At 44.3% G+C, this 13288-nt stretch overlaps 2 protein-coding genes across 2 annotated transcripts in view; one reads left to right on the plus strand and one right to left on the minus strand.

The window, feature by feature from the left end:
* The first annotated feature begins 2386 nt into the window (after positions 1 to 2386).
* Positions 2387 to 5420, plus strand: LOC135564262 (BLOC-2 complex member HPS3-like). The gene is made up of 5 exons (XM_065008527.1): positions 2387 to 2473; positions 2586 to 2819; positions 3030 to 3215; positions 3319 to 3513; positions 5238 to 5420. Exons 1-5 carry the CDS (start codon positions 2399 to 2401, stop codon positions 5418 to 5420), a joined length of 873 nt encoding a protein of 290 aa, XP_064864599.1. The 5' UTR covers positions 2387 to 2398.
* Positions 5421 to 7772: 2352 nt separating this feature from the next.
* LOC135564356 (ceruloplasmin-like) overlaps positions 7773 to 13288 on the minus strand; it is a 47522-nt gene continuing 42006 nt past the window's right edge. Inside the window, exons 17-20 of the mRNA XM_065009310.1 lie at positions 9373 to 9592; positions 8892 to 9031; positions 8183 to 8345; positions 7773 to 8050 (exon numbers count right to left, since the gene is read on the minus strand). Coding sequence (XP_064865382.1) covers positions 8028 to 8050; positions 8183 to 8345; positions 8892 to 9031; positions 9373 to 9592 — 546 coding nt within the window. The 3' untranslated portion in view covers positions 7773 to 8027. The remainder of the gene's footprint in view (positions 8051 to 8182; positions 8346 to 8891; positions 9032 to 9372; positions 9593 to 13288) is intronic.

Genomic DNA, 13288 nt, shown 5'->3' on the forward strand with positions numbered 1-13288 from the left:
GATCATCAGCATTTGTGGGTTCGATTACAGGCTCAAAATGGCCAGAAACAAAGTAATTTCTTCTGAAACTCATCAGTCTATTCTTGTTCTGAGTAATGAAGGCCAAGATTGCCAAGAAATGTAAGATTTCGTACAACGCTGGGTACTACTCCCTTCACAGAACAGTGCAAACTGTCTCTAACCAGAATAGAAAGAGGAGTGGGAGGCCCCGGTGCACAAAAGAGCAAGAGGACAAGTACATTAGAGTGTCCAATTTGAGAAACAGACGCCTCACAAGTCCTCAACTCACAGCTTCATTAAATAGTACCTGCAAAACACCAGTCTCAACGTCAACAGTGAAGAGGCGACTCCGGGATGCTGGCCGTCTAGGCAGAGTTGAAAAGAAAAAGCCATATCTCAGACTGGCCAATAAAAAGAAAAGATTAAGATGGGCAGAAGAACACAGACACTGGACAGAGGAAGATTGGAAAAAAGAGATTTGGACAGTTTGAGGTGATCGGATCACAAAGAAGAACATTTGTGAGACGCCGAAAAATCTGTCAAGCATGGTGGAGGCAATGTGATGGTCTGGGAGTGCTTTGGTGGTGGTCAGGTTTGTACAGGGTAAAAGGGACCTTGAAGAAGGGAGGCTATCACTCCATTTTGCAATACCATGCCATACCCTCTGGACGGCGCTTAATTAGAGCCCATTTCCTCCTACAACAGGACAATGATCCAAAGTACAGCTCCAAACTATGCAAGAACTATTTAGGGAAGAAGCAGTCAGCTGGTATTCTGTCTATAATGGAGAGGCCAACACAGTCACTGGATCTCAATCCTATTGAGCTGATGTGGGAGCAGCTTGACCGTATGGTAGCTATGTAGGGAGCCAGCAGTCAACTGGTATTCTGTCTATAATGGAGAGGCCAACACAGTCACTGGATCTCAACCCTATTGAGCTGATGTGGGAGCAGCTTGACCGTATGGTAGCTATGTAGGGAGCCAGCAGTCAGCTGGTATTCTGTCTATATTGGAGTGACCAACACAGTCACTGGATCTCAACCCTATTGAGCTGATGTGGGAGCAGCTTGACCGTATGGTAGCTATGTAGGGAGCCAGCAGTCAGCTGGTATTCTGTCTATAATGGAGAGGCCAACACAGTCACTGGATCTCAACCCTATTGAGCTGATGTGGGAGCAGCTTGACCGTATGGTAGCTATGTAGGGAGCCAGCAGTCAGCTGGTATTCTGTCTATAATGGAGAGGCCAACACAGTCACTGGATCTCAACCCTATTGAGCTGATGTGGGAGCAGCTTGACCGTATGGTAGCTATGTAGGGAGCCAGCAGTCAGCTGGTATTCTGTCTATATTGGAGTGACCAACACAGTCACTGGATCTCAACCCTATTGAGCTGATGAGGGAGCAGCTTGACCGTATGGTAGCTATGTGGGAGCCAGCAGTCAGCTGGTATTCTGTCTATATTGGAGTGACCAACACAGTCACTGGATCTCAACCCTATTGAGCTGATGTGGGAGCAGCTTGACCGTATGGGAGCAGCTTGACCGGTAGCTATGTAGGAGCCAGCAGTCAGCTGGTATTCTGTCTATATTGGAGTGACCAACACAGTCACTGGATCTCAACCCTATTGAGCTGATGTGGGAGCAGCTTGACCGTATGGTAGCTATGTAGGGAGCCAGCAGTCAGCTGGTATTCTGTCTATATTGGAGTGACCAACACAGTCACTGGATCTCAACCCTATTGAGCTGATGTGGGAGCAGCTTGACCGTATGGTACGTAAGAAGTGCCCATCAAGCCAATCCAACTGGTGGGAGGTGCTTCAGGAAGTATGTGGTGAAATCTCTTCAGATTACCTCAACAAGTTGACAACTAGAATGCCAAAGGTCTGCAAGGCTGTAATTGCTACAAATGGAGGATTCTTTGACGAAAGCAAAGTTTGAAGGACCCAGTTATTATTTCAATTAAAAATCATTATTTATAACCATGTCAACGTTTTGACGATATTTTCTATTCATTTTGCAATTCATTTCATGTAGGTTTTCATGTAAAACACAGACATTTCTAAGTGACCCCAAACTTTTGAACGGTAGTATATATATATATATATATACAGTGCCTTGCGAAAGTATTCGGCCCCCTTGAACTTTGCGACCTTTTGCCACATTTCAGGCTTCAAACATAAAGATATAAAACTGTATTTTTTTGTGAAGAATCAACAACAAGTGGGACACAATCATGAAGTGGAACGACATTTATTGGATATTTCAAACTTTTTTAACAATTCAAAAACTGAAAAATTGGGCGTGCAAAATTATTCAGCCCCTTTACTTTCAGTGCAGCAAACTCTCTCCAGAAGTTCAGTGAGGATCTCTGAATGATCCAATGTTGACCTAAATGACTAATGATGATAAATACAAGCTTCCTCTTCTTCCTCAAACACTCCCTCTATGAGGAGACCCTGGAGCTGCTCACTGAGGTAATTTTCACCAGTCCCTGGACACCTCTCCAGCCATTCCAATAGAAGCTCTTCTGATTCAATAGTCACACTGTTGAGATTCAGTGGTTGGTTGTCTGTGTATGTGTTGTAGGAGACGGCCAACGAGGTGCTGGATATCTTCGGTGTGGCCGAGCCGTCCCAGCTTCCCCATGTTATAGCCAGCCCTTCCATGGCCAGAGCCAGCCCTGACTGTGGCCTGGCCCACCTAGAGCGGCTGGAGTCCATCGGAGCCCCCTCCGTACCCCTCACCCTGTCCAAGGCTGCCCTGGCCCTGCGCATGGCAGACCTGCAGCTCTACAGGCAACACATGGACCGACACACAGAGGTCAGATCATGTTAGTGTATGGTGGTGGGGGAAGAGGAGTGTGTGTGTGTGTGTGTGTGTACTGTGTGTGTGTGTGTGTGTGTGTGTGTACTGTGTGTGTGTACTGTGTGTGTGTACTGTGTGTGTGTACAGTGTGTGTGTGTGTGTGTGTGTGTGTGTACAGTGTGTGTGTGTGTGTGAACAGTGTATCTGCTCTATGCCACGTCCCAGATGCTGCAGGTGTATGGGTTCATTGAGGAAGCCAAGCTGCTGCTGCACGGCAGAGGGGATACGGTGGTACCTACTCTCCTGGCTCGTCACCTCCGAGACAACCAGGACGGCCTGCTGGTGGCAGCCTTGGTGGCGCTGCACGAGAACGACAAGGTCAAACTGGACGAGGCTGACCTCTTCTTCCAGGTCAGGGTTACTGTGTGTTTGTGTGTGTGTCATTCCTCAAGTATTCGATTCCAAAATGTGACCATATGTAATGCGTTTCATTGTGTGTGTGTGTTTCCGGTAGGAGCTGTGTGGGGATGTGTCAGGGCCCCAGGGAGGCCCTCAGCTGCTGGTTGACTTCTGGGAAGCCTTGCTGATGGCCTCGTCACAGGAAGCCGTCATCCAGGAGCTGCTGTTCCGCCTCACCACTGTCTACATCGATCGCGTCACACGCCGAGACGGCCGCGGATTCAAACCGCTCAAGAGCGCAGACGACCTGGTGTGTTTTTCTGTGTGTCTGTAGCGTGTTCTTCGCACTAAGGTGTGATGTCCCCCAAGGCTGGAGTCTAGGAGGAAGTGGAGATCCCTGGGTGACTGTTTCTGTGTTACAGATTAACTGGTGTTCTCACTACAGCGTGTTGTATCCCTGGGTGACTGTTTCTGTGTTACAGATTAACGTTGTAACCCTGGGTGACTGTTTCTGTGTTACAGATTAACTGGTGTTCTCACTATGGCGTGTTGTATCCCTGGGTGACTGTTTCTGTGTTACAGATTAACTGGTGTTCTCACTACGGCGTGTTGTATCCCTGGGTGACTGTTTCTGTGTTACAGATTAACTGGTGTTCTCACTATGGCGTGTTGTATCCCTGGGTGACTGTTTCTGTGTTACAGATTAACTGGTGTTCTCACTACAGCGTGTTGTATCCCTGGGTGACTGTTTCTGTGTTACAGATTAACTGGTGTTCTCACTACGGCGTGTTGTATCCCTGGGTGACTGTTTCTGTGTTACAGATTAACTGGTGTTCTCACTATGGCGTGTTGTATCCCTGGGTGACTGTTTCTGTGCTACAGATTAACTGGTGTTCTCACTACAGCGTGTTGTACCCCTGGGTGACTGTTTCTGTGTTACAGATTAACTGGTGTTCTCACTATGTCGTGTTGTACCCCTGGGTGACTGTTACAGATTAACTGGTGTTCTCACTACAGCGTGTTGTATCCCTGGGTGACTGTTTCTGTGTTACAGATTAACTGGTGTTCTCACTGCAGCGTGTTGTATCCCTGGGTGACTGTTTCTGTGCTACAGATTAACCGGTGTTCTCACTATGGCGTGTTGTATCCTTGGGTGACTGTTTCTGTGTTACAGATTAACCGGTGTTCTCACTACAGCATGTTGTATCCCTGGGTGACTGTTTCTGTGTTACAGATTAACGTTGTACCCCTGGGTGACTGTTTCAGTGCTACAGATTAACCGGTGTTCTCACTACAGCGTGTTGTATCCCTGGGTGACTGTTTCTGTGTTACAGATTAACTGGTGTTCTCACTACAGCGTGTTGTATCCCTGGGTGACTGTTTCTGTGTTACAGATTAACTGGTGTTCTCACTACAGCGTGTTGTAACCCTGGGTGACTGTTTCTGTGTTACAGATTAACTGGTGTTCTCACTATGGCGTGTTGTATCCCTGGGTGACTGTTTCTGTGTTACAGATTAACTGGTGTTCTCACTATGGCGTGTTGTATCCCTGGGTGACTGTTTCTGTGTTACAGATTAACTGGTGTTCTCACTACAGCGTGTTGTATCCCTGGGTGACGGTTTCTGTGTTACAGATTAACGTTGTAACCATGGGTGACTGTTTCTGTGTTACAGATTAACTGGTGTTCTCACTATGGCGCGTTGTATCCCTGGGTGACTGTTTTTGTGTTACAGATTAACTGGTGTTCTCACTATGGCGCGTTGTAACCCTGGGTGACGGTTTCTGTGTTACAGATTAACTGGTGTTCTCACTATGGCGCGTTGTATCCCTGGGTGACTGTTTCTGTGCTACAGATTAACCGGTGTTCTCACTATGGCGTGTTGTATCCCTGGGTGACTGTTTCTGTGTTACAGATTAACTGGTGTTCTCACTATGGCGCGTTGTATCCCTGGGTGACTGTTTTTGTGTTACAGATTAACTGGTGTTCTCACTATGGCGCGTTGTAACCCTGGGTGACTGTTTCTGTGTTACAGATTAACTGGTGTTCTCACTATGGCGTGTTGTATCCCTGGGTCAGCATCCTGACTCCAGCTCACGTCAACATCATTCCAGAGGACCTCCACAAACTACAGGTCAGTCTCTCTGCATCATGTCTGTGCTATTTATCAATTTATCAGTCAGACATGGAATCAATCAACCAACCAATCAACTTGTAAAATGAAGTTGTTGTTTTTTTAACCCTTACATGTACAGTTTGGCAAAAAAGTATTTAGTCAGCCACCAATTGCTGATTAAACAGCATGATCATTACACAGGTGCATCTTGTGCTGGGGACAATAAAAGGCCACTCTAAAATGTGAAGTTTTGTCAAACAACACAATGCCACAGATGTCTCATGTTTTGAGGGAGTGTGCAATTGGCATGCTGACTGCAGGAATGTCCACCAGAGCTGTTGCCAGATAATTTTAATGTTCATTTGTCAGTCTGTCCAACTGGCCTTACAACAGCAGACCACATGTAACCACGCCAGCTCAGGACCTTCACATCTAGCTTCTTCACCGGTAGGATCATTTGAGACCAGTCACACCGAACAGCTGATGAAACTGAGGAGTATTTCTGTCCTTTTGTGGGGAGAAACTCATTCTGATTGGCTGTGCCTGGCTTCCCGGGGGGTGGGCATATACCCACCCAGAGCTGCGTCCCTGCCCAGTCATGTGAAACTCATATATTAGGTCCTAATGAATTTATTTCAATTGAGTGATTTCTTTATATAAACTGTAACTCACTAAAATCGTTGAAATTGTTACATGTTGTGTTTTTTGTTCAGTGTAGATTCTTCAAGAATCATTGGATGAATATAATTAATTTAAAAGTTTTAAAAAATGTATTAATTGCAGATTGCCTCTTTTCATATTCAGAGTTGGGCCATAACATCTGCATTTTCCTTGACAACAGAAACGCTGGTGGTGGTTGCCATGGAGCTGAACCCCCTGGAGTTCCTGGACCTGTTGCCTGACGACGGGACGGTCCACTTCTTCCTGCCTCACCTGCTGGAGTGCAGCCAGAGAAACCTCATGATGTGAGGAGGAGGAGCCGTAGAATTAAAACTAGTAGAACAGACATACAGTAGGTCTGAAAGCCATTGTTTTATTTCATGGTCCATCCAATATGGCAGATTAGTTGAATTTGACATTTCTGCCTAAGTAGAACAGGTTAGTTAGTGTCCATTTTAAGCATACATTCCAAGTGGTACGCCCAGTACAGCAACTGATGCAACGGACTGCTAGTTTGAATGGAAATGTCCCTTCTACTGATTCTATTTCTATGGAGGATCCTAAACCTGGAAGGCACTGGACAATCAACCACTTAGTGTGGAGTGAGCCTCTCAAAACGCTACTACTGTAGAGCCTTATGGAAATGGTACCCATACAAAACCATCGTTTGTAGTCCTATTAGTCAAATTAATATGAACAGAGAATTTTGCTGTGCAGAGATATGACTATTTTCTGATTTTTAATAAGGAAGTCCTGAATTATTTTAAACTTTTTATTTTTTATTTTTTTGACTGTTTAGTATTGTCATGTCGCTAGTCATGCCCTGCAGTGGTACAGTACCTCTTCTGTGTGGACTTGTGGATACCCCTGAGACCTTTTATTACTGAGTATTAGGAACTGGATGTTGAGTTATACACTGGACTAGTCTTTTGGTGTTCATTGGAAGAAGAGATAAGAAAAGGTGGTTAAATAACGTGGAAGGAAGCTTCTCTGAGAGGTATAAGCTCACTATGAAACCCCGTATATAATCTATTCCCAGTGTTTGCTTTTATCCGTTTTTTTTTTTTTTGGTTCGCTGTGTTTAATAAACGCTCTCTAAAAACATTATGTTGGTTCTGCTCCTTTCACAAACACATTAGCAATATATTGAAGTGTACACCCACCGGGCCAGTTTATTATTTAAACCCATCTAGTACCGGGTCGGATTCCCCTTTGCTTCCGGAACAGCCTGAATTATTTGTGGAATTGATTCTACAAGTCGGAAATGTTCCACAGGGATGTTGGTCCATGCTGACACCATGGAATCACGCAGTTGCTGCAGATTGGACGGAGGTACACCACCGCCTCCAGCCTGTACCGTTGACACCAGGCAGGACGGGTCCATGGACTCATGCTGCTTATGTTAAATCCTGACTCTGCCATCAGAGATTTGTCGGACAAGGCAATGTTTTTCCACTCCTCAGTTGTCCAGTGTTGGTGATCGCGTTGCTCACTGGAGCCGCTTCTTCTTGTTCTTAGCTGATAGGAGTGGAACCCAGTGTGGTCGTCTGCTGCAATAGCCCATCCGTGAGAAGGACCGAGATGCTGCTCTCCATACTACTGTCGTACTGCGCCGTTATTTTGTCTGTTTGGCCCGCCAGTTCGCTTGGCCCGCCAGTTCGCCTTCGCGATTCTTTCCATTCTCCTTCGACCTCCGCCGTTCTCTGTAAACCTTTTAAAGACACTGTCGTTCATGCCAATGGTGGACGACATCAGAAACGACATCAGAAACAACATCAGAAACGACATCAGGAAGGATTTTATATTTTCTTTATTCAAAATGTATTTTAGAACATTGACATTAGACATTTAGACATTGCTCATTGCTTTTTTATTTTATTATTTCACCTTTTTTTAACCAGGTAGGCTTAAACCCTGTATTAAAGCCGTTTAGTTAGTTCATGCATTGTCAGTGGTCACTGTGCTCCTCATGTGGAATACGAGGTCAATGTGTAATTACTGAAGAGATGTACGTAGCTTTTATTCGCTGTTTGTGTTAATGCTCTGCGTTTATCCCAAAAAAAACTTCTTTTCTGAAGACACAATAACACAAGAGAGGTTAGTTGTATAAACATTCACAAGTGGGGAGTTAAATCAATTATAGAGTGTAAACACACACACACACACGGTAACCCACACTTCACACACAGTGAACCAAACCTTACCCTTCTCAGTGACTTTGTAGACTGTTACCATGCCGGCCTTGATGTGGTCTGCGACGTGGCAGTGCAGCAGCCAGGAGCCAGGGTACTTCGGGCTCATCTTCACCGTCTGGAAGGTGCCTGGGAACAGGTCAAACACATCTGCACGGTGGGACCCTCCACTCAGCTGTGGAACACAGGACCAGAGAATGTATGTAACCATTTAGTTGATTCAGATGTATTAGTTCTAGGCTAGAAGATCAAGGGCTCGATTCAAGAGTTTTTTTTATTATTATTATTTTTTTTTAATAGTGTGATTTGGAATTTAAAGATCATTTCTGATTTGAGCCATCCTATGCAGCATTTACTGTGAATGCAGTCTCCGGCTAATACGAGAACATTTGCCTTTAAATTTCTATAAGGCTGCAGCGCAGATTGAATGCAGCCACATCCTGTGTGTTCCCAAGACAACCTTGAAGAATATTTTAGATAAAGTGTGTGCATATTTGACTGACCGCCTACATCTGGGCTTATGGTCCAAAATTCAATGTGGTCTTCAATGTGACCTCTCTGTTCTGTTTTTGTTTTTTAATAAAAGTTCTAATGATTTAGAGCTTCATACACTTAAATTGGAGGAAAGTTATGCTGCTTTGAAAGTTTCCAGGAAAGGTTTTGAGGAAATGTACACCTAATGTTTTTTAAACTTTTTTAACATGGTCAAATGGGATCTTACCTTATAGTCAAAGCTGTGCCCGTGGAAGTGGGCAGTGTGGATGTCTATCTCGTTGCCCATCCCCATCAGGTACCAGTACACCTTGTCCCCCACTTTCATGTTCAGTCCCAGCAGGTTTCCATACAGCTGCCCGTTGATGCCTACAGCAGAGACATGTCAGTGACAAAAACATCAATTTACCCGGGGCAGTATTTATCAAGTGTCTCAGAGTAGGAGTGCTGATCTAGGAGCTGATCTATAAAAGGCAAAAACTGATCCTAGATCACTCCTATTTTTTTAATATATTTTTTTCATGCTTTGTGAATAGGCCCTGGTCCCATTTTAACAAACAATAGCTTTTTAATAAGGCCTAGTAATGAAGTCTTACTAAATCACCTTTTTATAAGGCCTTTATTTTATAAATGGTTCAGAAATCATTAAGCAAAGGCTTTCCTATGAACGCTGGATAAAGAACACACACCCTTTCTTTCCCCAGCCTCACCATGCATTTTATTGCTCTCGATGAAGTCCTCGTCCTCTTTGATGTTCCTGGTGGGGGTCTTGATGTTTCTTTTGATGTTGTCGTCCAGGTACCAGGACTCGTTCTCATCAAACACCATGAAAAGGAGAGCAAACTCTTCCACTTCCTTCTTCAGTCCAAGTGATCTCGCATAGCTCCGCCTACATATCACTAAGGGACCAATTAGACCGCTGTACAGGTCCTGGGGGGTAGAGACCAATGATGTATGTAAATATGTGTTTTAATGTGTAGGTATTTATATGTACACTATATATACAAAAGTATGTGGACACCCCTTCAAATTAGTGGATTCGGCTACCCGTTGCTGACAGGTGTATAAAATCGAGCATACAGCCATGCAATCTCCATAGACAAATATTGGCAGTTGAATGGCCTTATTGATGAGCTCAGTGACTTTCAACGTGGCACTGTCATAGGATGCCACCTTTCCAACAAGTCAGTTTGTCAAATTTCTGCACTGGTAAAGCTGCCCTGGCCAACTGTAAATGTTGTTATTGTGAAGTGGAAACATCTAGAACAGAGCTGCCCAACCCTCTTCCTGGAGATCTACTGTCCTGTAGGTTTTCAGTCCTACCCTAATTTAGCATATCTGATTCAGCTAGTTAAGGTCTTGTTGAGCAGCTAATAAGTAGAACCAAGTGTGTTAAATTAGGGTTGGACTGAAAACCCACAGGACTGTAGATCTCCAGGAAGAGGGTTGGCCCTGGTCTAGGAGCAACATCGGCTCAGCCGCGACGTGGTAGGCCACACAAGCTCACCGAACGGGACTGCCGAGTGCTGATGCGCATTGCACGTAAAAATATTCTGTCCTCGGTTGCAACACTTATTACCAAGTTTCAAACAGCCTTTGGAAGCAACATCCGCACAAGAAGTGTTCGTCGGGAGCTTCATGAAATTTCCATGGCTGAGCAGCTGCACACAAGCCTAAGATCAGCATACGTAACACCGAGCATTAGAGGGAGTGGTGTAAATCTTGCAGTCTCTGGAGTGGTGGAAACGTGTTGGTGAATCACGTTTCACCATCTCGCAGTACAAGGGATGAATCTGAGTTTGGCGGATGCCAGGAGAACGCTACCTGCCCCAATGCATAGTGTCAACTGTAAAGTTTGGTGGAGGAGGAATAGTGGTCTGGGGCTGTTTGTCATGGTTTGGGCTAGGCCCCTTAGTTCCAGTGATGGGAAATCTTAATGCTACACCATACAATGACATTCTTGACGATTCTGTGCTTTTCTAGTTTAGTGTAACAATGCCCCTGTGCACAAATCGAAGTCCATACTGAAATGGTTTGTTGAGATCGGTGTGGAAGAACTTGACTGGCCTGCAGAAAGCGCTGACCTCAACCCCATGAAACACCTTTTGGATGAATTGGAACGCCGACAGTGAGCCAGGCCTAATCGCCCAACATCAATACCCAACCTCAATAATGCTCTTGTGGCTGAATGGATCAAGTCCCCACAGCAGTGTTCCAACATCTAGTGGAAAGCCTTCCCAGAAGAGTGGAGGCTGTTATTGCAGCAAAGGGGGGAACAACTCCATATTAATGCCCATGATTTTGGAATGAGATGTTGGACGAGCAGGTGTCCACATACTTCTGGTCATGTAGTGTACAGGTGAAGTCGGAAGTTTACATAAACCTCAGTCAAATACATTTAAACTCAGTTTTTCACAATTCCTGACATTTAATCCTAGTAAAAATTCGCTGTCTTAAGTCAGTTAGGATCACCACTTTATTTTAAGAATGTGAAATGTCAGAATAATAGTTGAGAAAATGGTTTATTTCAGCTTTTATTTCTGTCATCACATTCCCAGTGGGTCAGAAGTTTGCATACACTCAATTAGTATTTGGTAGCATTGCCTTTAAATAGTTTAACTTGGGTCAAACGTTTCGGGTAGCCTTCCACAAGCTTCCCACAATAAGTTGGGTGAATTTTGGCCCATTCCTTCTGACAGAACAGGTGTAACTGAGTCAGGTTTGTAGGCCTCCTTGCTCGCACACACTTTTTCAGTTCTGCCCACACATTTTCTATAGGATTGAGGTCAGGGCTTGGTGATGGCCACTCCAATACCTTGACTTTGTAGTCCGTAAGCCATTTTTCCACAACTTTGGAAGTATGCTTGGGGTCATTGTCCATTTGGAAGACCCATTTGCGACCAAGCTTTAACTTGTCTTGAGATATTGCTTTGATATATCCACGTAATTTTCCGTCCTCATGATGCCATCTATTTTGTGAAGTGCACCAGTCCCTCCTGCAGCAAAGCACCCCCACAACATGATGCTGCCACCCCCGTGCTTCACGGTTGGGATGGTGTTCTTCGGCGTCCAAGCCTCTTTTTCCTCCAAACATAACGATGGTCATTATGGCCAAACAGTTATATTTTTGTTTCATCAGACCAGAGGACATTTCTCCAAAAAGTACGATCTTTGTCCCCATATGCAGTTGCAAACCGTAGTCTGGCTTTTTTATGGCACTTTTGGAGCAGTGGCTTCTTCCTTGCTGAGCGGCCTTTCAGATAATGTCGATATAGGACTCGTTTTACTGTGGATATAGATACTTTTGTACCTGTTTCCTCCAGCATCTTCACAAGGTCCTTTAACGTTGATCTGCGATTGGATTTGCACTTTTTGCACCAAATTACGTTAATCTCTAGGAGACAGAACGCGTCTCCTTTCTGAGCAGTATGACGGCTGCATGGTCTCATGGTGTTTATACTTGCGTACTATTGTTTGTACAGATGAACGTGGTACCTTCAGGCGTTTGGAAATTTCTCCCAAGGATGAACCAGACTTGTGGAGGTCTACAATTTTTTTCTGAGGTTTTGGCTGATTTCTTTTGATTTTCCCATGATGTCAAGCAAAGAGGCACTGAGTTTGAAGGTAGGCCTTGAAATACATCCACAGGTACACGTCCAATTGACTCAAATTGACTCAAATTATGTCAATTAGCCTATCAGAAGCTTCTAAAGCCATGACATAATTTTATGGAATATTCCAAGCTGTTTAAAGGCACAGTCAACTTAGTGTATGTAAACTTCTGACCCTCTGGAATTGTGATACAGTGAATTATAAGTGAAATAATCTGTCTGTAAACAATTGTTGGAAAAATGACTTTTGTCATGCATAAAGTAGATGTCCTAACCCACTTGCCAAAACTATAGTTTGTTAACAAGACATTTGTGGAGTGGTTGAAAAACGAGTTTTAATGACTGCAAACTAAGTGTATGTAATTGTATATGTGATGTGGGGGAATGTAGACAAACGCAGAACTGGGCCTCTTTTTCTAGTTGCGATGTCAAATCAAATGTATTTGTCACATGCTTCGCAAACAACAGGTGTAGACTAACACGGAACCCAAACCGGCTGTGCGCGTGCGCCATCGTGCATAAATGGATTTTGTCCCCACACACCAAACTCGATCACGACACGCAGGTTAAAATATCAAAACAAACTCTGAACCAATTATATTAATTTGGGGACAGGTCAAAAAGCATTAAACATTTATGGCAATTTAGCTAGCTTACACTTGCTAGCTAATTTGTCCTATTTAGCTAGCTTACACTTGCTAGCTAATTTGTCCTATTTAGCTAGCTTGCTGTTGCTAGCTAATTTGTCCTGGGATATAAATTGAGTTGTTATTTTACCTGAAATGCACAAGGTCCTCTACTCTGCCAATTAATCCACATATAAAACGGTCAACCGAATCATTTCTAGTCATCTCTCCTCCTTCCAGGCTTTTTATTTCATAAATTAGGTGCATTACCGCCACTGACCTCGTTCACGTGGGTACCTGCTTCTATAAACCAATGAGGAGATGGGGAAGGCAGGACTTGCAGCACGATCTTCGTCAGAAATAGAACTGACTTCTATTTTAGCCCTTGG

Source organism: Oncorhynchus nerka, linkage group LG24 (assembly GCF_034236695.1).
Source record: "Oncorhynchus nerka isolate Pitt River linkage group LG24, Oner_Uvic_2.0, whole genome shotgun sequence".
Lineage (NCBI taxonomy): Eukaryota > Metazoa > Chordata > Actinopteri > Salmoniformes > Salmonidae > Oncorhynchus > Oncorhynchus nerka.